Source organism: Mauremys reevesii, linkage group 6, assembly GCF_016161935.1.
Source record: "Mauremys reevesii isolate NIE-2019 linkage group 6, ASM1616193v1, whole genome shotgun sequence".
Classification (NCBI taxonomy): Eukaryota; Metazoa; Chordata; order Testudines; family Geoemydidae; genus Mauremys; species Mauremys reevesii.
The window spans coordinates 57,633,997-57,661,387 of NC_052628.1; the positions used below are offsets into that span (position 1 = coordinate 57,633,997).

General features: G+C 38.9%; 1 protein-coding gene across 6 annotated transcripts in view; it reads right to left on the reverse strand.

Moving 5' to 3' along the window:
* TTC37 (tetratricopeptide repeat domain 37) overlaps positions 1-27,391 on the reverse strand; it is an 88,212-nt gene that overhangs the window by 2,876 nt on the left and 57,945 nt on the right. For all 6 annotated transcript variants that reach the window (XM_039543318.1, XM_039543322.1, XM_039543319.1 and 3 more), the window contains 12 exons: positions 26,325-26,402; positions 24,564-24,688; positions 23,678-23,801; positions 20,627-20,848; positions 19,607-19,679; positions 19,156-19,209; positions 18,929-19,040; positions 11,804-11,932; positions 9,057-9,178; positions 6,698-6,856; positions 3,381-3,533; positions 1,019-1,149 (listed from right to left, as the gene is read on the reverse strand). In XM_039543318.1, the coding sequence (XP_039399252.1) occupies positions 1,019-1,149; positions 3,381-3,533; positions 6,698-6,856; positions 9,057-9,178; positions 11,804-11,932; positions 18,929-19,040; positions 19,156-19,209; positions 19,607-19,679; positions 20,627-20,848; positions 23,678-23,801; positions 24,564-24,688; positions 26,325-26,402 (1,482 nt within the window). The remainder of the gene's footprint in view (positions 1-1,018; positions 1,150-3,380; positions 3,534-6,697; positions 6,857-9,056; positions 9,179-11,803; positions 11,933-18,928; positions 19,041-19,155; positions 19,210-19,606; positions 19,680-20,626; positions 20,849-23,677; positions 23,802-24,563; positions 24,689-26,324; positions 26,403-27,391) is intronic.

Consider the following 27,391-nt stretch of genomic DNA (forward strand, 5'->3'; position numbering starts at 1 on the left):
CTAAAAGGCATTTGCTCTTGTTTAATAACTATAATATAAACCTTTAAGGTATCACAGCTGCTTTTAGGGAAGCAGTTACTAGAACACCAGTTCTGTGACCAGCAAAAAGGTTTTTAGTAAAATATATTTGTATAACCAGTGTGTATAACACACACATTATAGTCCATCTTTAGTGTGAAACAACTATTTAATAGCTTGCAACAGCATTATGCAATTTTATGGCAAGTGAAAAGTCAGTAAATTGACATCCAAGGGGAAATTCAGGTAGGCAGAATATGGTTACCCAAGTTAGAATATGGCTAGTGCACTGGTACCAGCATTCCTATTTTTGCAAATGTGTGTCTTGGGAAAAAAAGGGTCAGAAACTTGTTTTGAATCTCAATTGAGACTAGATGGAATTGCAGCACATGCTGGAACAAGACTGCCTCAACTGCTACCATCCCATTCAACCAATACTCATCAGATAGTTCTTGCAAAAAAAAAAAAAGTTAACATATTTAGTTTATATGTTTTTTAAAAAGCTTAGCCAAAAGCTGGAGCTGTCTTTGACACCACAAAAGACTCCAACTATAAATATTACTGCTTTGGTTCCCTGCTTTCAACTGGTTTTTAAGCTTTTAAAGTTGAACTAAGGCAGGGGTCGGGCAACCTTTCAGCAGTGGTGTGCTGAGTCTTCATTTATTCACTCTAATTTAAGGTTTTGCGTGCCAGTAATACATTTTAATATCTTCAGATGGTCTCTTTCTATAAGTCTATAATATGTAACTAAACTATTATTGTATGTAAAGTAAATAAGGTTTTTAAAATGTTTAAGAAGCTTCATTTAAAATTAAAATGCAGAGCCCCCTGGACTGGTGGCCAGGACCCAGGCAGTGAGAGTGCCACTGAAAATCAGCTCACGTGCTGCCTTCGGCACGCAGGCCATAGGTTGCCTACCCCTGAACTAAGGCATACCACCTGCACTCACTTTCACCAGGACATTGTTTTTGTGGAGCACACTATTATAGAGAACACATACCTCGCCCCCATTTTCCGATTGTACTGCAGCAGCGCTTGCAGAAGAACAGCCAGTGGGCAGAAGAAAAGTTTCAAGGCTTCAGTTGTTGCCTCCTGAACCAAGGATGGCCAATGATCATTTGAAATGTTAGCCTATCAGCAAGATGACAGCAAGAAAACTTTATTAACTATGTTACTAGCCAAAATGTTTAACTGGGTGAAAGATAATATTTGTTTGCACACATACCATCTGCACATGATTAGCCTTTAATTCTGCAAGTTTGCTAATTCTTAAGCTTTCCTGTTAGGTAAATTAGATTTCCAAGTCTCAGGGTATAATAGGGCTGGAAAGCCAGAACTGCATTATTCCCGTACTTTTACAGCAGCCTTGCAAAATTCTACTTGGCCATTCATCTGCAGAGTTGTTTTTAACAGGAAAGTAAAACAGCATTACTTTATTATATTAAGGATGCATGTGTATATCCAATGAAAGCTTGCAAGGCTACACTGGAGAGATGAATTTATCCACATTGAATGCTCTCAGATACACAGAGTCAAAAGAGAAAATCATAAGTTAAACAGCAACACTAAATTGATGTTTATTTAGTGGAGCCACTATTCAGCAATTCATGTTTGGCAAGTCCACTGAATTAGATTACTGGAGAGATGGTAATATATTTGGTAAAATTTTTACATGACAGAAAATACAGTAAAATATAAATGTTTATATGAATTGCACAGGTTTTCACTAGGAAAGATAACAAGAAACAGATTATTCAAGACTGTAAGAGTCTGCAATTATGCTACTGACATCCAAGTGAAATAATTAAAGACAACAAAATGTGCCAGAATTTGCCCCAGAGTGGGTGCAATTTAAGTGGGTTCAGCTATGCTAAAGATAAAGCTGAGCAAACAAACGTATGTAATAGAAACTGTCTTGTAAACTGCTCTGATTATGCCAAGAAAATGTGGGTAGTGAAAGGTTTGTTTAAAAAGCTGATTTATTTGCTTCAAAAGAATTTAATCAGCTATGAAGACTGATCAGTATGAAATACACTATACAAAAACCAGTCTTAATTATGTCATACTCTAATCTTGTGCAAAATAGTCTGAAGCAAGAGTGAGAGTTGTACTCTTTCAATGAAATGACCTCTACAGAAACACCTAGTGACATGTAGGTTGGGTGCACCACCAGGTTCTGCCATGGTAGAGATATTTTGTGGGCTGTTACAAATGAAGAGCAAAGTCACCAGCCAGGATGGCAGAATCACATGAGATGTGGCAGGGTGACTACTGGCCAACATTCCCATACAGATAACCCTTTCTCCTCGAGGCACGCAGTTCTCATACTCATCAGGAAGAGAGCTTTATTTGGTTTCCTATACTTTGAGAACTTCTTCTGCTACTCAAAATAAATCAGTTGGTTGAACTACTTGGTGTAAAGGAAACTCATTTTTTTTCCTGTTTTAAACACTCTGGGCATAAGAGAAGATGCCTTTGCTTTTATTTTAGGGTAGATCATTTAGCTAGTGTTTTCCCAACCTATTTTAGTTAAGTGATGACCCACAATAGATTACAGCATACGAATAGCCCTAACAAAAGAAAACATGCCTTCTCCTATGGCATAGTTGATCCAAAAAGCCACATACCTTTAAATTTTTAGGGAAGTTTAGCACTAGTACTGCTGAAAGAGGATAGTGTGCATTTCAGTATCTCTAGAAAAAGCATGTCAAAAGTGACCTATATTTTCTTTAAGGGACGTATTCTGCTATCATTGCAATTGTTTTCATCTGATCCTTTTAGGGGGAGAGGTTAGAATGACTTTCCTTAGGCTGTAAGCTCTTCAAGGCAAAGACCATCTATGGGTTTGTTCAGCAAACAGCACAATTGTGCCCCAAACCCGACTTAAACCTCTAGGCACTAGTGCAATAAAATGAAAATAAATAATGAAACTGAATGAATGCAACTCATACAAATGTCACATGTTCAGTGATGCAAGAGTCTTGATAGTAGAAGTTATACTACAGTCAGTTTGGATGACAGAACTAATAATCTAGTATCAGAAAATAAAGCTTAATGGTCTTAGTTGATTATGCCATATATTTTACCTTTAGACACAAAATATTCTTGGAGAGAAGTCTAAGAACAATTAATAGTCTTTTAAAGTTAGAGTGTATTAGGTTTATTCACATCCATGTTAGCACGAAATGAGAATACCATTTCTGCTAATTATTGAGGAGTAGTTCACAAAAGAGAACAAAAGTCTTACAGTTTCCCACAGTTTATGGAAGGACTTCATCTGGGAGATTACAAAAGATAGCTAAAAGCAGATGGCTTACATTTTAAATCAATTCATTTTATTATAATAGTTGTGGTTATCTTACCATGCAGATTTCCAGTGCAAGCATAGCTAGCCTGAGCAAACTTGATAACTTCCCGTTCCAACTGCCCTGTTGGGATGCCAAGTGTAGACTCTTTCTGTAACACATCTCTGCTGCGACCATCATTCTTTGAGACTGGTACACTTTTGCAAGCCACTAAAAAGAGAGAACCATAATGTTTGGTAGCGCTTGTTAAAACAGATCATTCAGGTATTTTTGACTATGAAAATTTAAGTTTTCCAAGTTTCATGAATATATTAAGTTGATCTTTACACACAATTAGTTGTAGGTTATTTTACAGCTGAACACCTGCTTGAGGGAAGGAGAGTGCAAATTTCCATGCATGTTCTGCCAGTGTACCTCTGTCCTTTAGTACTATAGCTATGTTATTTCACAACAGAGGTCTCTTACCTGACACTGCCAACCATTTTGTAGTTTTGTGAATCTGGACATAAACTAGGAGGTAGCCAAATTCATTTTCCACTGGGGACCTCCTAAGCTATTATTTGGGAAATGGAGCACGCCACCTAGCACTAGATTGCCAACAACAGTTCTATTAGGATGGTGGAAAGCTGTTCAGACAAGTTAGAAAGTATCTGCCCTTGAACAAGATGGATTTCCCATCTCGTGCTACTGTATGTGAGGAAGTAAAAATATTCAATCTTACAGCTTGAACTCAGATGAAAATATGTAGTTATCCTTTTTGCCAGACAACAACCTGAACTTCTGCAGACAGGAGGTTCCTGTTGGAGGAGCTACAGATGGGAATGGAATAGGGGAGTCCGACTAACCTAGTGTTTTCATCCTTCTGCTTGCTCCATCAGCACAGTAGAGTGAACTCCTCTTACAGAGAGGTTGGCAAGGGACTATAACTGAGGCTTATTTTGTACTGACATGAAAATGTATTGGTGCAAAAGAAATCAGGAATTTGTAAATCCTTTCATATATACCCTAGATGTTCCAACATCAGTAAGTCATGCTTGTACAGAAAGCTATCCATTAGGTCATGAAGCAGCCATTAAACAATGAAAGGATCTAGACAACTAATCTTTTAGTCTAAAACCCTCCCTAGATGATAACTCTCCCATGGTCCTCTGCTACTGGCACAGTTTACGACTCTCAGAGTGGAGAGCAGGGGCACAATTCTAAGCACTTTCCTAAGAATTTATTTTAGAGAGTTGCCTCTATATTTATGCTTGTGGGATTTTTGTATCCATCATTAAGCAGTAGAACTGTCTTAAAGCAGTGTACATTGGGATGGGGGGGAAACCAGTAGTCTTTCTTCTCCCCAGCTGCAGAGTCCTGATGTTACCTAGAACTGAGGAAGAGAGGGAAGGTGGGTGGGTAATATGAATGCACAGAGGTGATTCTTCAGGAATGATTACTCTCCTCATATTTTTCTGTGCAAAATGAATAGTACTAATAAGAATGTTTTCATTATAATATTTATATAAATAATATAAGGGTGGGGTTGCTTAAGAAAACAGTGGACCCATAGGAAGGAGACTCTGGAAAAATTCCACCACGATTTCAACAGCTTCTACCCCACCATCAACCTCAGCCTGGACCAATCTACATGGGAGGTCCACTTCCTAGACACCACGGTGCAAATAAGTGATGGTCACATTACCACCACCCTATACCGAAAACCTACTGACCGCTATGCCTACCTTCATGCCTCCAGCTTCCATCCCGGGCACACCACACGATCCATTGTCTTCAGCCAAGCACTAAGGTACAACCGTATCTGCTCTAACCCCTCAGACAGAGACCAACACCTACAAGATCTCCACCAAGCATTCTCAAAACTACAATACCCGCACGAGGAAATAAGGAAACAGATCAACAGAGCCAGACGTGTACCCAGAAGCCTCCTACTGCAAGACAAACCCAAGAAAGAAACCAACAGGACTCCACTGGCCATCACATACAGTCCCCAGCTAAAACCCCTCCAATGCATCATCAGGGATCTACAACCCATCCTGGACAATGATCCCACACTTTCACAGGCCTTGGGTGGCAGGTCAGTCCTCGCCCACAGACAACCTGCCAACCTGAAGCATATTCTCACCAGTAACTGCACACCGCACCATAGTAACTCTAACTCAGGAACCAATCCATGCAACAAACCTCGATGCCAACTCTGCCCACATATCTACACCAGCAACACCATCACAGGACCTAACCAGATCAGCCACACCATCACCAGTTCGTTCACCTGCACGTCCACCAATGTAATATATGCCATCATACGCCAGCAATGCCCCTCTGCTATGTACATCGGCCAAACTGGACAGTCTCTACAGAAAAGGATAAATGGACACAAATCAGATATTAGGAATGGCAATATACAAAAACCTGTAGGAGAACACTTCAACCTCTCTGGCCACACAATAGCAGATCTTAAGGTGGCCATCCTGCAGCAAAAAAACTTCAGGACCAGACTTCAGAGAGAAACTGCTGAGCTCCAGTTCATCTGCAAATTTGACACCATCAGCTCAGGATTAAACAAAGACTGTGAATGGCTTGCCAACTACAGAACCAGTTTCTCCTCCCTTGGTTTTCACACCTCAGCTGCTAGAACAGGGCCTCATCCTCCCTGATTGAACTAACCTCGTTATCTCTAGCTTGCTTCTTGCTTGCATATATATACCTGCCCCTGGAAATTTCCACTACATGCATCCGACAAAGTTGGTATTCACTCACGAAAGCTCATGTTCCAAAACGTCTGTTAGTCTATAAGGTGCCACAGGATTCTTTGCTGCTTTTAAGAAAACAATCCCTTTTTTGAAATACAATATTGGCAACCTTAGTTAGATCTTCTCTTCCAGGAATAAGGAAAGGAAAGAAAGGTTTTTTTTTTTTTCTTTTTAAAATGTGCCAGGGAATTGGGTAGTCTTGATGCTCTTGAACAAGGGGAGTTATTCGCCTGTGCAGAGAGTGCAAACAGAAGGAAACACAGGGACAGCACACGTCCAGTTTTTTGTACACTGTTCAGGAACCATTTATTTGTGCCTAGTAACATATGTTATAGTACATTAAACTACAATGTTTCACTGTGGACCTGTGATGTGGAAGTCAAGATCGGCAAATTTCACAACATATGTTTACCTAATTAAGTTAACATAAATTTACACTTTTCCTGCCTTCGTAAGGAGGACTCCGTACTTTCAGTTCTCTAATAGAGATCATTATCTAGTACTCACAACTCACCAGCTGTTAGTGTGTAAAGAGGAGGAATGTTAACTCAGAGAGTCCCTTCTCAGATAATACTCTGTAATAGGGATGTGTATTGAAACAGGAAGAAAGAGTCCACTTACATGCCATGCTGTTACTGAAGTGGAGTTGGACATGACAGTTTTATGAAGTTCCTCCAAAATGGCATCTGGAAGCTCTTTGTGTGACTGAAAAAGCTGTTTACACTGAACTTGTCTCAAGAGCAGGAACAAATCTGGGTGATTGGGGCAACTTTTTAAACCCTAAAACCAAAACCAGTTTTTAATTAGTTAAATGCAATAAGTTATTAGAAGATATATTTTAAAACTGAGAACATTCTTATTAATACTTTTCATTTTGCATAGAAAAATATGAGAGGAAAATTGCCCCCTCCTTATGATCCACTTGCAGCAGACTATTTCTGTTTATTAATCTCTCCTTTTCTGCACATAAGGAAGGTTCCTGAAAGCTGTCTGCAGGATCATGGATTCGCACGAGGAAGTGAGCAAGGAACAATCATTGTTCCCAAATCCCATAGGGAATCTGTCCAAAGTCTTGCACCTGCCCCATACTTACAGGTGGGGTTGAAGGGCAGATATCCAATGTGAAGAGGAAGAACAAGGAATAGGAGTCTAATGACTCCACGGGGCCCAGAAGCCAGAGGAGAGAAGGAGTCTCAAAGCTAATGTAGAGGCACAGGGCCATCATGTGGTTGGAACTCGCCTTAAGCATATCTCCAGGGACTTGAGAGTTCTCAGGGCAGTGCCCTCCATTTATTTTGTCTTTGGGGAAGGAGATGCCACACACATGCACACTTCCCCTTCCAGGAATGATTTCAGAATAAAACAGCAGCCATCACGTGGTTCTAATACATGCATTTTTCTTTACATTAGCAGTAAAGTCCCAAAATATTACTTACAGACTGGTTCTTCACTGTCCAAATCAGTACACATTTCAAAAACCTAGTTCAACCCAGATTCCTTTTTAAAGGGTATTTATTTGGAGCAAAAGGTGTATCTTGGGAATTAAGTGACTCCATATGTAACAGTCATTTTAATAATCAAAAACATTCCAAGCTACTCCAGAGGGTTAAATAGGCAACAGTCTAGTAGATGCAATTTGGTCCCCAGTCAGAGATTGGTATTTGCAGCAGTTCTACCCTCAACAACTAAGGAATGGTCTCACATAGGTAAATGGTCTTGCCTAGCTCAGAGAAGAAAAACAGATAGGTATGTTCCTGAGCTTCACTCCTCAGTCAGATTCTTTCTGCAGATCTTGAGGTGATTAGAGCTTTCAAGGACAGAGGACCTACCTCTTAACTCCCTCCCAAAGAGAAGTGCTATCCAACCTAAATTTACTAAGACATGAAACCATAGTAAGATTAATTAACATTTTAAAAAAATCAACTATACAGATATTTCCCTGAGGGAAATATGTACAAACTAATTCTCTTGTTAACGTATTCCTGTACAGGAAGGTCAATGGATATGCTGATTAAAGGAAAACTGACAAGCAAGAGAATTTCTTCTCTTCAAAAGGTGGCATGTCCACTGAACCTTACTCAAGGGTAGTAACCAACAGCATCTTAAAAGAGATTGTGGCAGCCAGGAAGAAGGTGATACATGAGCAAAGTAGGTTGACTGGGTCATCACAGTAACAACAGCCTTCATAAAAAAGCCACATTGGCTAAGAATTAGGTATTTATTTTGGAATGCTTGGTGAATGGCTTATACACTAGATCTATGGGCTGCTTTGCAAATACTTCTGCCAAGGTGGCAGCCTTCTCTGTCACTTCACACATGCCACTTCAAAAAAGAAATTTCTTCTGAGACTAGAAAATTAACAAACCACAAACGCTTTCATAAGATATTTTCTGAATTTTTACCATTTACTTAATTTTTCTTTAGCAATGCAAACACTTGTAATGATTCAGGTGATTCAGTCTGGTGTAGTTTAAAGGTACCTATCACTTTGGATTGCAGTCAAGATTCTGAAAATTGAGTGTGGGCTAGGAAGTGAATAATCAATGTGACTGAGTACACAGCAAGTCATTCATCCCACAATACAGCCAACTGCATTTCCCTCTGGACTCGGAGAAAATGCCTTTGGAACTATTTTAAGAATTTATTTTTTGCTGGCATAAGTGAGGAGGGACAAAAATATAAGCACATGAAGATAGACGGGATAAGATCAGGTTGAAGTAGGGATTTTTGTGCTATAATGTACTGAACATGGCTGGTGAACAATTATTTAACCAATTTAAACAGAATTATAAAACTACTGATAAAGAATAGTCTTTCCTTTATTAAAAGGTGAAAAAAAATCAGTTTGTGCATTTGGGCTGTGCTCTGCTGTAACAGATTGTTGCTCCTTTGTTGTTTATTACCATTGCATATATAATACATAGGAATTAGTGCTCCACTCAAAGTCATGAAGCAGCAGTGATAGTGGTAATAACCATACCTTTGTGCAGAGAGCCTCAGCTTCTGTAATTCTACCAGTCTCTCTTAAACCAGTAATAGCCTGACAAAGAGACCAGACTTCAAGAGCCTGGATGTACTCAGCTGAAAGGTCCTTTTCTTTAGCTGTAAATGTAAACATGCATTTAAGAATGTATTGTTGGATATGCTCTAGTGCCCTGCCACATATCAGGCTTGAGTCATAGTAAGTAAAGAAGATCTAGTGCATATCATGATTATAGGTCAGACAGGCTATGTGACAGTACTCCCTGGTATTTTTATTACAGACATACATACTATATACACACCACATATAAACAAACACACACACACACACACGACAAAACAGACTTAGAAAGAGAGCACAGTTTTTATTTTGTTTTTTAGGTAGGTATCAACTTGTAGAGTTGATAAAATAATTGAAGCATGCATTTTAGAGAAATTAATTTTCAAAATAATAAGAAAAGTCAGTCAAACGTTAGCCCTTTTAGTAAGGGAGGCTATAGATACAATGAACAAAGGCAGGTTATCCCAGATCAAAACTTCTTTAGCATAAAGTACATAATATATCATTTTATTGATTTAAATATCAGACCACTGTAGAAGTATTGAAAATAAAATGTTTCCAAGCCAGGACACCTGGAGTTAAGATTCTGTAAATAATCTTAGTTCTGACCCTGTATCCTTTGCTTACCTACCAAGGATACTAGTATTCAGAAGTACCGGTATTATAGTGAGAACTTAAGAAGTAATTTCTGAGTAATCATTAGCTTCTTTTCCATTTGTGAATTGTCCACAAAAACTTACGATTTTCTCAAATGCATTACATTTGCAGAAGATTGGTAAAAAATTTTGAACAACTTTTTGTCTATAAACAAAGCAGTTAATTGTGAGTGTTTGATATTCAAAATATGCGTTGAGTTGGGTAGTGCTCCTTAGACACAATTTACATTGTTTTGTTTGTGTTCCAGGGTTGGATAATTACCTCTTATGAACAGCAATATTTTGTACCAGAAATCTGATTCTAAGTTCAAAAGTCTCTTTCAACAAATATTTTACTATTTGCTCAACATTCACTCTGAATATTTTTCTTAGCAAAGTTGTTTGATAGAATATTCATCAAAAGCCAAAGAACATCACCATTTTTTAAAATTTGGAATGAACAGTCATAGAATGTCTGCTCATATTACTGTACAACTATGCCATTTTTTAGACAGTGCTGTGAATCTACACACGGATCACTATGGTACTGTGACTGTGGCACTCTAGTCTGGTCCCTCTTCATAAAATGGCCACCAACGTCAGAGGTGCATCAGGTCCATTTCTGAAGGATAGGATCCAAGAGCCATATGGGGAGGAGGTAGAAAAGACTAGAACCTTCACTCTATTTAGAGGCTCAAGGAGATGGGATTTCTGGTTCCTAGTAGAATGGTAGTTGGGTTTACTTGGTATGGCTTTAGAAATCTGCTACTGCCTCAGTTCCTCCTTCCTCCCAGTTAAATCAGACTTCATAGAATCATAGAATTCAAGATCAGAAGGGACCATTATGATCATCTAGTCTGACCTCCTGCAAGATGCAGGCCACATAAGCCGATCCACCCACTCCTTTAGCAAGCGACCCCTGCACCATGCTTCGGAGGAAGGCGAAAAACCTCCAGGGCCACTGCCAATCTTCCCTGGAGGAAAATTCCTTCCCGACCCCAAATATGGCGGTCAGCTGAACCCCGAGCATGCGGGCAAGACTCTCCAGCCATACCCTCTGGAAAAAGGTTATATCATATCATTGACCCATTGTACTATTTACCAGTGTGGCACTTAATTGACCTATTGACTAAGCCCGTTATCCTATCATACCATCTCCTCCATAAACTTATCTAGCTGCAGGTGTTCTCACTAACTGTCCCCTTTTGAATTTTGTTAATAAATCAAACACTAATCTACCATCCAGTCTTTCCTGCTGGCTCACCATCCTTGGTACAGGTTTTAGGCCCGTCTTGCTGAGCATCTTCTCCTAGCAAGCCCCTGCTACTTGCATGTTTGTCTCCTAGGCCGACCTAGGACCCTGGAGAGTTACTCAGCCGTGACCTCCTCACTAACCCTTTCCTGGATGTTCTTCCTGATTTCTGTAGGCTTTGAGTGAAGCACTCACTTCCAGGTCTGTACTCACTGAATGATCAGAGGCTGCCCTTATGTCTTCCAGCATGCACGGTACTTAGTCACATGCTCCCTGTCACATGACCCTTGTATTCATTCCCTCTCCTTGGTAGACTAAGTCTGGCATAGGTGCAGCCAAGCCCCAGCCTTGTAAAGGGACTGTGACAATCCATATACACATTAGAAATAAGAAGTGAGTTGTTAATACTCATCACCATAAGCAAGAAGTAATCAGATAGGTAAGATAGACATTTTCCCCTTATGATTGTCATTATTTATTCATTATTTAAATCCAGTTGAACCAAAAAAGTGTGTCTGGGAACATGCTAATTTATAAACAGGTTAAAATACGTGGCAATGCCCTTGATGACAAGCAATATAAGCATTGTTTAATATTAAGAAGATCAGTTGCTTGAGAGTCACTACCAGCCTGCATTTAACTAGTATAAGCGAGTTATGTTTTTCTAAGCAATTTTCTTTACATTACTATTGACGACTTTACAAGACAAAACAAAACAAAAAAAACCCACAAACCAGAAGCATTGATTTTTTTCCTCTTAGAAAAGTATGAAAATTAAGAAGGTTTGTATAACTTACTTTTGGCTGAAACTGTGGCTACAAGTGTCATTTCTAGGTTTCTTCTCTTAGGCTGTGTGTTGTTCAAATAGACAACAGTATTTTCAGCATGGCAGGCACTCATTAGCACTGCCCATGTAGCAGGATCATCTGAAAACATATTTTAAAAATTGCCCATATTTTCAATATTATCAGTATGCCATTTACAGAAGTCTCCAACTGATATATGATTTATCACAGCAGTCAAGGGATCCATAAAAAACTATACAAGACAAAAATAGTTAGAATCAAGTAAAGAAATCAAAGGGATCTTTGGTTGGTGAGGGGGCTCAATAACTTCGGGGAAAAAAGTCCGGACATAAGGCTCTGTCTTTGTAATTTCTACATGTTCAGACCTAATTCTGCTCTCAAATGCAAGGGAGCTAAATGGGAGTTGCACGTGTATGTTAAGTGACATTTAATGAATCACTGAATTGCATTTAATTCTAGTTTTATAAGAAAAGGACTAGAAAATAAAACTTGACAATTAGAGCACCTATTAAAAAAACAACAACACTGCATTCTCCTATACTAGCTAGTGCAGTATTATATTACGCAAGAGCATGTTCTGTGGGACTTTTTTAGAACTCAAGTCTGCTTTCATGTAGTGACTGGTGCTTTTGTAAGGATGATATTTTTCCAAGTCTAATGGCTTGGTCATTTCTTTCACCTTTAGAACACAGCGTTTCATAAGCATCCCCCACTGGTGTTGGAGAGAGAATAGTTCATCAGTATTATGTAGTACTGCAATCCAGAACAAAAAGAGAGAACAGTGAAGTTAGGGTCCTAAAATGGCATAGGAGCATTAAGGAGGCAGCTTGTTAAATCTTTAATGAATGTGAAATTAAAACAGATATTTATAATTTTATCTAAAATATTTAGAATGTGTTTATGCTAAGTCAGCTTGCCAGGGCATAAATCTCAGACATAAGGAAAAAGAGAAGTAAAGATGCAGCACAGCAAGCTTCTCCACACCCCTTCACCAATGCACCTCAAACATGTCCTCATTCCAAAGAGGCAGTCTTGCAAAACGTCGGTCCACACAGTGTGAATTTTCAGTCCTTTGCAACAAGTGTACCAATGGTAACTATTTTCTTTTTTTAAACCACAGCATGGGCACATGTCTACCAGGAACTGGACTGACAGCACCAGTCATTTTACTTATGACTCCAGACTGATCTGTGCTTAAACCCATGTCCTAAAGTAAACATTTTCCAATTTTTAATATAAACAGTGCAACTGAGATGATCCCAAATGTGTGCAAGACATGGCTCTCTCTAGATAAGGTCTATTGTACATGAGAGATAAAGATGTAGGACAGCTGTAGGTTTATTTTCTGATGTGAGAAACTGATTAAAAGAACGTCAGAAGTACTCTATCAAAGAAACAAAATTTTTGCAAACTACGATTAACACTTTAAAAGTGCCTTCTGTTTAATGTTTGTGAAACTATTTGATATCTTCAATTTTGCCAAGCATCCTTGTGCAAAAGTAACAATTAGTCCCACATTACTGAGGGGGGATGGAGGCACAGAGAAATTAAATAATTGTGAACAACTACAGTTTTGCAGAGCAAGGAAGAGAATCCAAGCCAGACTCAATCCTGCTGCAATCCTATGCACTAATCACAAGAATCTTTACTATAGAGAAATGAAAAGACCTGGGCCACTGCTAACCACTTAAGAACAGATTTCAAACACCTGTTGCCACAAATTGCATTCCTGCTTTCTGCTTGCAACAGCACAAATCTAGCAGGGTGTGAATGTGGTTTTTTCAAGCTACATATTTACATCACTTTTTGACAAATGATACAACACTTATAAAAATGATTTTTTTAAAATAATTTACCTTGAATAACTGGGGTAAGTTAGGAAATCTCAATGGTTTGGATAGTTAAATTAAACTGGATATTCATTACAAAATATACACTACAGAAAACAGTTCAGCATTGGCAGGAGGAGATTTTTTCCACCCCTATTAGATTCTTTGATAAATTTCCTATAAGTAACAAGGCATGCAAGAGCATATACCCTGTCATATCACAGTCATACCAAGAGCATTTCATTTAACACTGTATCTCCAGAGCTCCACTGATCTTCCTATGCAAAAAATGTCATCTTTTCTTCCTTAGGTGTACTGAAGTGATTGTCCTATGCAATCTTGTGAAAAGGGTATTTTAAAAATGATTTTAATGAAGTGGGATTGCGAGTTTCCAATATTTACTTTCTTTTGTAAATGCAGGCTAGTCACCAGACACATAAATGGGAAGTCCACATTTTAAGTATTAGGGATTTAACATTCTGTTCAAGATCTGTACTTGTCTGAGATTTAATTTCAAGCTGTTTGAAAGTTCATTAAAAGTGATACTATATGCATTAGGGATTACATGGAAAACTGTTTTCATTTTAAACAGAAGTTTTATCTAGGCATTGGAGAAATGTTTAACTACAAAATATTTTAAATATCATTAGAAAGATGCAAAGCTCTAGCAGAATTCTTTTAAAAGCAAATTCTATATTTAGCTAAATATTAAATAAATTTTATTCTACTGGAAAGTATTTCAAAATTTATGTTTTAGTAAATGTATGGCTAAAGAGAGATGCTGAATTAAAAGCCTGGAATTCTGCGCTAAGTAGAGCATGAAAAAGTATGGACAGTGACATTACAAGTTTCACCTACTCTTAATTGCTTAAACCCTGACAAAGATGGACCTTCAGGAGTGAGAAATTAGTTTAGTCTCAATGACCCAATCCATCTTCAGCCTCTGCAGAGACCACAAATAAGGTGGTCATCTATTGTGATAGGTTCACTAGGAACTGGACGGATCATTTCACACAGACCAAACACATTCATATGAAAACTACTTGCAATCCTTGCCAATAAGGGAAGCACTGAATATGCACAATATTTCTAATCCTGTACTTCTCAAGTACTCCATTCTGTGTAGGTTACGGAGTCAGATAGAGTGAGGCCAAAATATGCCTAAACAGGAAATACAAGGTGTTTGGGGAGCAGGGAGAGAAAGCTATACAAGTCATTTTGCTCACTCCCTACCCATGTTGTTTTAAGAAGTGAAACTGCATCCAACATCTTAATAGGATTTATATTTCACTATAAGCACACTTACAGGAAAGAGCTAATGGCTTAATGTGCAGTTATATTCTGGAAAGTGACTAAAATGACACTGTAGAGTTCCATTTTTGTTGGATCAATGGCTAAAAAACACGTTTCTCAGTTTACACATAGGATAAAAGTCGTAAAGACTCCACATTCCTTAGCTGTCCTCCCTGCAAACTCCCCCTGAGATTGGAAAGTCATGCTTTAATTTCTGAATCATGTATCACCACTAATGAGAAGTAATCTACAGACAGAATTTATAGTTTTATTGATGAGTAACCACAAAATAAGGCAGTCAGATATGTTGATGGGCTCAGTAGAAAAAATACTAGTCCAGGGGTTCTCAACATTTTTCCTTCCTGAGGCCCCCTGAACATCCTATAAAAATTCCACGGCCCGGCTGTGCCATGACAATTGGTTTTCTGTATAAAAGCCAGGGCCAGCGTTAGGGGCTAGCAAGCAGGGCAATTGCCCAGGGCCCCACACCACAGGAGGCCCTGTGAAGTTGCTCAGGCTTTGGCTTCAGCCCCAGGCAGTGGGGCTGAAGCTGAAGCTCGGGGCTCCGGGCCGGGGTGGACCCTTGGGCATAGGCATAGTTTTACTTCTGTTTTGGGGAAGCAAGGGCTGGTGGGGCTCCAGCCAACTCCGCACAGCAGGGTCTAGGGAGGGAGCGCCACCCTCCACCCCCTGACTCACTCAGGAGACCATTCTGCCTGTCTGGGCTGGAGGGGGACAGAACCAAAAAATTTAACTCAAAGGGGGGGGGGATTCAGTTCATAAAGTTTGAAAATCGCTCAGGGTGCAGGGAGGGGGTAGCTAGGGGCTGTGTGAAGTGAGGGAAGTAGCTCAGGGTGCGGAGAGTGGGTAGCTAGGGGCTGTGTGCGGGCAGAGCAGTAGCTCAGGGTGCAGGCAGGGGGTAAGCTAGGGACTGAGTGCGGGGGGGGGGGCTCCCAGTGCAGCTCCCAGCTTCAGCGGGGGGAGGTGCACTGGGGCTGCCAGCTTCAGCCCCACGCTATTCCCGGGTGGTATGAGGGGGAAACTGCCGCCTTCAGCACTGGGGCTCGGGGCACCGGGTTTCAGCCATGGCGCTCGGCAGCCCCCCAAAAGGGCTCACAGACCCCTGGTTGAGAACCACTGCTCTAGTCTGACCTCCGGTACAACACAGGCCACAGAACTTCCTCCAAATAATTCCTAAAGCATATATCATAGAATCCAGCTCAATATCTTCTACATTAAGTGCCTGAGAAGTTTTGTGTACTAGCAGCGACATCACTGAGTCCCAGAGAACCCTTTTAGATTAGGCTACATGTTAAGTGTTATTACAAAGAAGGGAATGTTTTAAGAAGCTCCAGGGAATATAGTTTCCTTTGCTTCATAATGATGGAATATTGTATACTTAAACTGTGCACTTATTGCAGTGTTTCCAAACACTACTCAGAGGTTATGGGACAATATTTTATTTTTGTCCAACATTTGTGAAGAACCTGCTTCTCCCTGAACATCTCTGTATATTCTGCAATCTCAGAACAGCTCCACATTTTCAACAAACATTTACTTCCGTCCCATACAAGTCCAGTGTTCCCACTTCAGTTACTGTATTAAGGTTGCAAACTCAGGCACTCAAAAGTTAAGAAATGCCAGAATCAAGCATGCCTTGGCAACCTTAATTCACCCCCCTTGTGTATATGCATGATGATACAGCAGTTAATTACATAGGACTCCTGCCTCATTCAGTGTACAGAGTGGACGGGTGCTCACTTAATGAGCAGCTATTCAACATTGTGTTTTCTCTTCATGGTGCAATGTGTGGCCTCCATGCCACACACTGAACAACATGTGTAACTTCCTAGGTTTTTATTTTTAAACCAAACTGAAAAAACAAATTCCATCAAGTAGCACTGTATCAACAACCACATGGTTCATCAGCAGGGGTGTAAACTTAAGATCCACTGCCCAGACCTCTGCCACTTAAGTTAGTAGAAGTAGTAAGTTGTCATCCTCTGTTAGTAGTAGTAAGTTGTAAAAGTAGTAAGTTGTCATCCAGAATTGGGGCGGTGGGGAGGCAGGGGCACACAAACTTTGCCAGTGCATTTCACAGATATTGCTATGGGCAGAGGAATGGTGTAACTCAGGAATTCTATATTATATTCCAGGCTTTGGAGGGGAGTGTGCTCTAGAGGTCAAACTGTTCTGCTCATTTCAGGGCTTGCCCTTCTGCCCTGTTCCCTCCATCCTGATTTCTGTACCATAGTGTCTCTTCCCTACCCCTGACTCCTTGTCCAGTCTCATTCTCCTTGCCTATCCAATCCCAGCCTCCACTCTTCTGCTTCCACTCTCGGTGTCTCTGCCTGCTCTCCTTTGTACCCAGTCTCAGACTACTTGCTACAATCTACTCCTTTCCCTCCCACCTGGTCCCCTCTGCATTCAAATTAGATTGCTTCTTCCTCTGGGCTGCCAAGGTGTCAGCAGGGAGATCATTCAGAGCACAGGAGAGAGAGGCTCTCTGCTCTCAGTTCCAGTGCCCAGACTGAAGCAGCTATTACAGAGAAAGTCTAGCTTTGCCCTTGTAGTCTTGAGCTGAAGGTAGCATGCTAAGTTGCTCTGTGGGGATGGTGCCCGCCCAGACCAGTCAGCACTAGAGGCTCAAACATGCTCAGAGTGGATGGAATCTTTCTTGATTTTAGCAGCTAAAATGTCCATAACCTCTATGAGCAAGTACAAACTGGGTTTATTCTAGGTTTTATAATTTGACTTAATTTGGGCAAGTTTTCATAGGGATGGCAAAAAGGCACATCCAATCACACAAAGGCCACTACCCTGCCAAATTATAAGTCCTGGACTCCAAAGCACAAGTGCTAACTTTGTTGAAAGAAAAGATCACCAGAATTTTTTTTTAAATGGAAAAATGTATTTTCTCTTAACCCCATTCTCAGAAACAGCTGAACTGTTCTGGCTGAAATTTTCCAAACTAAAATTCAGCCTATAGGCCGATACTCACTATGGAAAATTTTAGACAAATGGGTAAAAGTTTGACAAAGTCATAAGTACCTGAAAACAGAGTCTTATGAGAAGCATTGGGCAACAAAGCTAACACGCACCAATATCAGACCCGCCTATACAATTATTTGCATTATCATAGTGCCTACAAATCCAGGTCATGGACCAGGGTCGCATTGGGACAGTGTCTAATGCTCCAGGGAGATCTCAATTTATGTATAAGACAAAATACAACAGATGGAACAATAAGACAGTATTGGTCAGCAATGACAGGCAGTGGTCTCAGCACACCAGCAGCCTACACTGTTAAAGTTTTTGTAGGCATCATAGCAGAGGAGATTTTTTTGAGAAGGGATGTGAAGGAGAACAATGAATAAATGCTGGAAAATGAAACAAAGCTACAGAAAGTGTCAAATCATCCTATATCTGTGAGAAAGTGATTTAAAAAAGTTTAGTTTTTATGTATTATGTTAATGCATACCACAGCATTAACATTGTAGAAGAAATTTAACATTTTGGTATTTGACGTCTGAGTACTTGATTTCACAATCTCAACATTAGTTTTGCATTTACTATAACAACAAAGATTGCCATTTGCTAACAGGACAGCTGCCTATAGTACTAACCAACATTCAATAAATTAATACACTGTTTGCAATCCAAACTCTCAAAAATCATGAATACATCTTTCCTGGTCAGTGCAGCAGGTTATAATTCATTGAGTATCTGAATTTTGTGACTGGTGTGTGAAACAACCATCACCACAAATCTCTTCTCTCATTGGGAGATTAAATAATTTCCAATGTTGTCAGAGTGAGCCTCAACTTCAGCACTTACCTATCCCTTGATGTGTTCAAACAGTCCCTGGAAAGCTAGTTCTATTTTACTTGATCAAAGGACTCTCCCTGAAATATTACTGGAATCCTGTCTAACAAACGGAAGAAGTTTAAAATAAAAAACACAGTATGAATGTTTGTGATAGAGTAATGATCACCTGGAAAAAGATGGACTGCCTTTTGGATATCTTTCAGTGCGTTGTTTTTCTCATCTTCAGCTGAATGACATCCCATCGCCAACTGATTAACTGCAGTATGCAGCAGGGCTTTCTACACATGAAGAATAAGCAACATTAGAGTGCTTCAATATTACTTTATAAAAAGCCAAAACATGTTCACTTTAGGATTATTTATTGAATTAAAAAGTCTGAAGTGAAAAACAAACCTTTCCATGGTTTAAATCAAGTATATGAGCAACATTTCCTGCCACAGCTCCACCCTACAAGATAAATATTGAAAAGATTACATCACTATTGTTTAATGCCGGGGTTTTACAAGAGATGTTGAAATGATACGATCATTCTTCTGATCTTGACCTTGATCAGCAATATGAACGAATTTTCCATTCAAGTATTTTCTCTTCCAAGCTGATGCATAGTGTTTTTATTTATTTTAAGGAGAGCATCAGTGCTTTTGTTAAAGCATACACACAAAGAAGATAGTTGCGCGTGCAACTTGTCAGAAATGCAATTGTGAATGCAATCATAATAGTAGTTCTTGTTAATTAGTGTACAGTAGCATAATAAAAAATGTATTACTGAACTCTACTCAAATATAAATATATGTTGCTTAACACATGGTCATAGCTTAATATATGATAACTGCAACACACATACCTTTGCATTTTGTGGCGTATACAGAGGAATAAGTCGAGACAGAAGAGCCCAAAGGGCAGGATCATCTGGGTTACTACAGAAGAGAGTAAGTATATTCAGATTTGCATTTCCTATAGAAATTACTTAACCATGTGAATCCTGCTTGTCACATCTCTGGATAGGCATCTACTTTCAAACCTCCTACTGTAATCAACTCTTACATCTGTAATCTTAAAAAAAGTTATGCAAACAGCTTCCATGGCTAGTGACTTAAAGTGAATAGACATATACGATTATAGATTAGATAGACTATATTCTCCCTAATATATCAGTGTCGTCAAAGAACAGGGACATGTTATTAAAGATCAGAAACCTGTTCTGGGATAAGGGAATTTAAGATAATCTGGAAAGAGAGATTAATAGGATAACGGTCTGAAACATTTGAGAGGTGATAGTACAAGTTGTTGGTTGTTAATGGCATAACCAAGAGCAACAGTTTGAAACTTAATGCCGCCTCCCCCACATTTAAGTTAATCAAAAAACATTTAGCTAATGGAATCAACTGCCTAAGAAACCATTTAAGATTACATTAGATAAAACCTGAGGGATCAGTGCAGAGAAGAATCTGGTGCAGTGCAGACCTTTCCCAGCTTTATCGGTAAGATTCTATTGAACAATCCAGAGACTGGACAATGAGCAGACAGAAGTTTATGGTACACATGCTGACTATAAGTACATTCATAACTGCGTACTACAGTGTAATGTGGTCCTAAGAGTAAAACAAACAATCTGATCCCATAAAAAGGTGGTATGATAGTATTTCAAAAATGAAAGAATAAAGGCAGCTCCTACCATTTGCCTTGATCTAAATGAATGATGCTCGTCACTCTTAAGATACCAGAGTTTGTCTCGAGGTATGTTGTAAAAGTGTAGATATTTGCTTAGTAAGTCTTGTTCCAACACTCACAAAGTTTTAAAAGGATAATTTTGGGAGGGTAAAAGTTTAATTGCCATTAATGTACAAAAATGCAGACTACACACCTATGGACAGCTTTGGAAGCTTGCCTCTGCACTCCCACATTTCTACCTTGCAGCGCATACACAGCAGATGTAATAAGGCATCTCTCATAAACGTTATCCTTGCTTTTTGTGTGCTTCAGTAATTCTTTAAGTGCTGCCGTTGCAAGTGTAGCATCCTGCTTTGCCAGACCTAGAGTGCACAGAGCCTGCAGGCTTTCTATGGTAGGTTCCTTTAATATAGAGCTGTAAATCCAATGGAAAACAAGTTATTATGTAACACAATACTAGCCTCAAGTATAGTTTGCAGGATTTGTCATCTACTTCTACTTGTTATAGTGTTGTAAGTGCAACAAACAGTAATTTACTTACAAGATTCTCTCCAAATTGTAACTACCTCTTCAGAGCAACAAAACATCTTCTTTAGCTCATAGTATGTTTGAATTCCTAATCCATAATAATGTGGTGCACTGAATTAATGTCTCATGACGAGACTCTCAAACTCAGTCCTACATCAATATTCTTAAGTCCTTTGGATAAGATTGAGTACAAGGAGTAATGTGGGTTTCAGCTTTTAAAGCTCATGACTATTGCTTGGCAAGAATTGGGCATGTTTAGTTGTCTTTGTTTAAAAAGAGTAGCCATAAAAAATGAATGGTAATGGAGACAAATATCTCCTGAACCCTACGCATCTACTTTCTCTTGAAGCAAACTTTTCTCCAATAGTATACATTATATTATAAATATAAACTCAATTACTCATACTAAGCAATCTGATTTTTGGGAAGGAGGTTTGCTCCCGCCCCACACACACACTTTCTAAGGGCATGGCAGTATTTGACATGTGATTTAAATAATTTTGTTATGAGAGCTTTGATTTAGATTCCGTAGAGTAAAAAGGATGAAATCTCTGCCAGGAAAAGAATTCCCTGTTACATAAAATTGTGTTTCAGGTAGCTGTAGAATTTCTGTATAATGTTCCAAGATCATCTAAGTTTAAATTAATTGTGTTTGAGTAATAAAATCTGCACAGAGCTAGCATTCAGGGTACAGGATATATGCATTTCCCAGTTTAAAAAAAACAGATGCGGGAGGGGAAGGAATATTTACATCTTCTGTCAGTATCTCATATTTAGCAGTCTGCACTGTACCATGAATACAAATATGACTACTGCAACTCCATGCTATAGCAACAGGAATCAAGAAGGGAGACAATTTGCAGTCCAGTCAGTAGATTAGTCCTGCTGTTCAACATGCTTAACTATATGTGCTGCACTTTCCATGAAGGAAACATGTGCAAGGAGGTTAGGAAGTTAAAATGAAATGTATGTGCATTAGCCACTGTTGGTGAAACTTTAGAGGGGAAATTGGAATACAGAATCAAAGCCCAATGAAGTAATTGCTTTTATTTACTCAAAATAATGTTCATCTCTATAAAGAGTATTCTAAAAACGTATTAAAAACAGCTAACTATATTGCTGCTTAAATAAGTACAAAAGTAGCTGTTATCTACTAGTTTTATAGAAAGCTTTGAATAGTACTAATGCAGAAGCAGAACTACTTTCCATGAAGAAGTGGGAGAGCTGTAGGGAGAAAAACTGATGCAAAAAAAACAAAAACAAAACAATACATCACAAGAGACTGCACAAATTCAAGATGTTCTGATATAAGAGAAAATTGCTGCAGTATCATCTGATCAAATTAAAAGGAAACAAATAACTATCAGAATTTGGAATGATGAGAATTCATTTATTTGGTGGTCACATCCTAAAATTGGAAATAAATATGAATATAAAGGAGATACCTGTTGTAATTTAGCAATGGAATATGAAAAGGTTCCTAAAAATATTGGTCCTATTGTTTCATTTTAGTATTGATGATTTCACTGGAGGTCAAAAATTTAATATCCTACTTCTATGCTGTGTTGCTAATCAATGGAAGAAAAACAAACTTCCAACATCTTGGTTTTGTGAACTACAGATGGAAAAATATACTTATGTTATAAAAAGCACAAAAGAATAGGTTGAAGAGTTAGACCTTTTGTTTCTTCCGACTCCAACACAAGACAACAGTTATACTCTTTAATATCAGCTATAGACACCAAATATGTCTAATTATGTGAAATTCTTTTTTGAAAGTTTGTGTGTTGCCATCAGTCCTCTATATGGGGGTAAAACCCAACAGTACAATTTAAAAGTCTTGACACGTTTCACTTTGTAATGTTACATGCTTCCAGTTAAAAATGATGCATTTCCAGAGCATTTACTAGTTTTCTTTAATGCTAGTGATTAATGTTATGTAGGAAGCACTCATTGTTGAAATTTATGTTAAAAATAGAAAGAGCACTTTCGTGACTAACTAGAAATAACATTTTCCTACATCATGTTAATCATCAATTACTCAGGATTTAAAGCACCAGGTAGCAGACCTCCATTATTTCAGTAACTTGAGGATTTGCTAGCAGGATGGAGGTGGTCAATATGGCCATGTTTCTGACACAGTATTCTTTGATAAACAGGGAAAGTAATGTCAGCCACTCTGCTCAACACTGGGAGCTGAAATGGTAGAGGCTAATTTCTGGCTGTCAACTGCCCAGTAACAGACCAGGCACTTTTTTAGTCTTCCAAGTGCTGAAAGATAAAAAACCACTTATAAAATGCAGAGGTGAAACAGAATTGCTGATCTTTAAGTGAAATCTAGAGAGTGCTGCCATGACACTGTGTGGTGCTTAGAACATTATTCTTTGGGGGATTTTTAATTACTTTAATAAGAAAAAGTTACATTTCTTGTAGCTGAACACCACACAAACATGCTTTTCCTAAATTTAAACACACATTTTAGACATACACAGCAAGGTACTCAACAAATGTGAAGATAAGTACTACTGGTAGGTACATTACCACTGCTTTTAGATAAGTTTACAAAGTTACCTTCAGTGTTTGTACCTCATTACTTTTGGGCTAAAAGAAAGTAAGCCCCCCAAAAACTTTCAAGTTAAAGCTTCTAACAGCACTTTCAAATTCTGACAAGCTCTCTCTCTCTTTCTCACACACTCATTCTACACCACCCACATACCATTTAAACAGCAACGTCTTTGCAGCATCCACTTTATTCTGTTTGTACTCCATTATTGCAAGGGCTGTCAAGATATGGGCTTTGTCTTGTTCAGATTCAGCAAGAGATAAGGCTGTCTCATAGGCTGGGAATATTAAATTAAGATAGAAATTTTAAAAAGCAACTAAGATTTAAAAGCATTCTGGAATGACAAGATACAGACATGTATCTGCACTATGAGAGTCTTTAGTTATATGATCACATACATTTTTCCCTACTGGACCTGTGCCACATTCAGTGCACAGGTTGGACACAACGGCAGAATTAAGGTTGCACAAGTACATGAAACTGTAAATCTGGAATTTCCTAACTTCTGAGAGTTTGACTTTGAAACCTAAATAAATGTTCATGTGTAATGAATGCTAAAAATTGTTGAAATGTGATAAAGGAACATCTAGGAAAGGAATATGTTCTCTTGATGTTTCAAGATTCCCTGACCCAAGCAGCAAAAACCCATTTTTAAAGTTTAGCCTCCACTTTTGTTCATAATACCTTTATTTCCCTACCCTCTCATACTGGATGTAGAGAGTAAGCAAGTACTGGTACTGCCACAGTGTTCTGCCTTGAAAATGTCAATTGATATGTAAAATATATTTTTTCCAGTACACTGCAATAGCTCATGGCAACTTTCTGAGTAGCAGTCTGGTGATTATGATGAATTTTATATAAAAATCTGAAAATTCTCTGCCTTTATTATACCCCATACTACCCCAATGCGTGCATAAATTGGGACAGAATTTTTCGTTCAGATGTACAAAGTCAAAAGGGGGTAAGTGTTCATCTAGAAAATGCCATATTCCTTTAGTGTCAGGCCATGTACTGCACCTTTGTTTAAACAGACACTTACCTTTAATGCTGTCTTGTAAAAGCCCTTTCTTGAAGTAAGTTAGTGCAACTCCTACAATGGCATCTAACTCTGTGAGAGGAGTGGACATGTAAGCCTGGATAGCCTTGTCATATTGACCTATGGCACTAAAAAAAAAGAAAGAAAGATATGCCCCAAATCAGCTTTGAACTGCCGTTTTAAGCAGGATCAGTTCATGATCTGTACAACCATCAGCTAAATTCACTAGCACTGTCTTTTAGAAGCCTAGTACATTAAAATGAAAGGGGGTGAATTTTGGTTTAAAGAAATGTAGAACTATTAGGGTACCCTCAAACCCTTCATTCTAGGTGGAGTCTGAATTTATTGTTAATGTGGATATTTGCAATCCCATTTCACTTACGTGAAAGCTTAAAGCCTGTGTTACTAGCTCAGAAATACTATGTTTAGTCAGATTTGCAAAATAAATACAGTTACGGCTTGTTGGAGCTCTCTGATGTTTGTATCAACATATGAGCACACTAATTTTAATTGATCACATATACTATCCAGGGAATGATATTATAGTGTGATACAAAGATACTGCCTAGTGACTGCTATGGGGGAGGAGGAAGAATAGATTTGGCAATCTTGCTATGAATAAGACCATCATAGAAGAAATGCAATAGGACTATTTATTAAGTTTATTAACAATCATGGGAACTTTGTACTTGCACAAAAATGTTGCATCGTTTTGAATTCTTTCTGGAAGACCAGAAATGATCACATTCACATACAATACATGCAACATGGAATGTGAACGTCATCACAACAGTTAGTGAATCTTTTTAGTCTACCAAGATCCTCTTAGAAAAATAAATATCATGGGAAGACATGACTTCTCTAGGATGAGGGCAGGGTTCTATCACTCATGTTGAGGTCAGAGGTAGGTATTTCCTGCCTAAGAAAGATTTACTTCAAAATCCTTGCTTAACAGAGCTGAAGCCACCACAAAGGAAGCAGTTTGAAAGTGTCCTCCAATGTCAAGATTCTCTCCATCCTATGCCCCTGATATGGAATGAGAGGACTAGAAGGTACTGATGCTTCTGACTGTTGAGGCAGACACCATAAAGAATAGAATTATCTGTGCAATAGTGCTGTTTATAAGAACTAGTTCATGTCAGTCAGCATGACCCCAAAGGTCAAAGCAATAGCACAGCTCTGCTACAGGAGCAACCGTATCCCAGGAATACTAGATACAAGATGCCACTCTATGAGGATTTCTCACATAACTTTAGACTCCAATACGGGCAATCTTCTGGAACTGGATCTCAACAAAAAAATTCTTGCTTTAAAAAGTATTGACAACATACAACAGCTAACTACTCAAACTACAAACTGGATTACCTGCAAAAAGAAAGGGAATAAATTCCAAGTCAGATGGCAGGTAGAAAAACCAAGAGAGTTTGAGCTTCCTTCTGCGCACTACATAAATAGAGACAAGTAATGCTAAGTTAAACCTAACTGTTGAATTATTATGGGTACAGCTCAGAGCTTAAAGAATGGAAAACTGTGAAAGCAATTTAATGAAGGTACGTAGAAGATACTGAAGCTCTAAATTTTGTGCTGCATATGATAAAATGGTTTAAGATTAAAATGAAAGTTAAATATGAATAGCTTATCTGCCATAAAGTACCCATTAAATGAAGGATGTGGCCATTCCTTTTTCTGTGGTGGAATTACACAAAGTAATACTGCGATACTGCAAGAGGTAACAACTTAAAAAACAAAATAAACACTGCTTACCAGAGTGATCTACCATAATTTTGCATTGATATGTTATACTTTTCTTTATCTTCAGAGTTCTTCAGCAATGAGACCGCCCTTGAAAGTGACCATAAAGAACAAGTAATTCACAAATATGCCCAAGAGTACAAGCAAATGGTTGTTATACTTTTGCTTATTACTGCCAGTGACTTATCTACACTGTAAGTGTTGTTCTGTCTCTTTAATAATGGCTTAAAATTACAAACATTTGCTGTGTTCAGTGATCACTACTGCATCCATATTACCCCCCCTTTTGGGGAAGAACTGTGTTTCCCTGCAGTAGAGACAATGCAACGATACTTAGTTTCCAAAATCATATTGAAAGATTCAATATACTGCAAGGTTCTGTGGTAATTTCCATGAAAGGCATTGATTAATTTGCACTTCCTTGAAAAAAAGACAGTTACCTTTTTCTGTAACTGGTGTTATGCGAGATGTGTTGCTCATGTCCATTCAACTTAGGTGTGTGAGCTCGCCACATGCACCGGTGCTGGAAGCTTTCCCTCAGCAGTATCCATAGGGGACCAGCTCTGGTACCCGCTGAAGTGACACGCGTATGCAGGGATAGAAGGGGCACCACTGGTGCCTTCCACCCTCAGTTCCTTCTTGCTGGAAACTCAGACAGTGGGGAAGGAGGACAGGTCATGGAATGGACATGAGCAACACATCTCCAAGAACACCAGTTACGAAAAAAGGTAACTGTCTTTTCTTCTTCGAGTGATTGCTAATGTCCATTCAACTTAGGTGACTCCCAGCAGTACCCCTGGAGGGGGGTAAGGAGTTCACGAACATGTAGATTACAACACGGCTCTGCCAAACCCAGCATCATCCCTGGCCTGCTGCGTGATGGCATAGTGGGCCGTGAATGTGTGTACCGAGGACCACATCACGGCTCTACAGATGTCCTGAATCAGAACGCGTGCCAGGAAGGCCACCGAGGATGCCTATGCTCTAGTCAAGTGGGCTCTGACAATCGGCAGCAGAGGGACTCCCACTAACTCACAGCGGGTCCGAATGCAAGAGGTGATCCAGTTAGAAATCCTTTG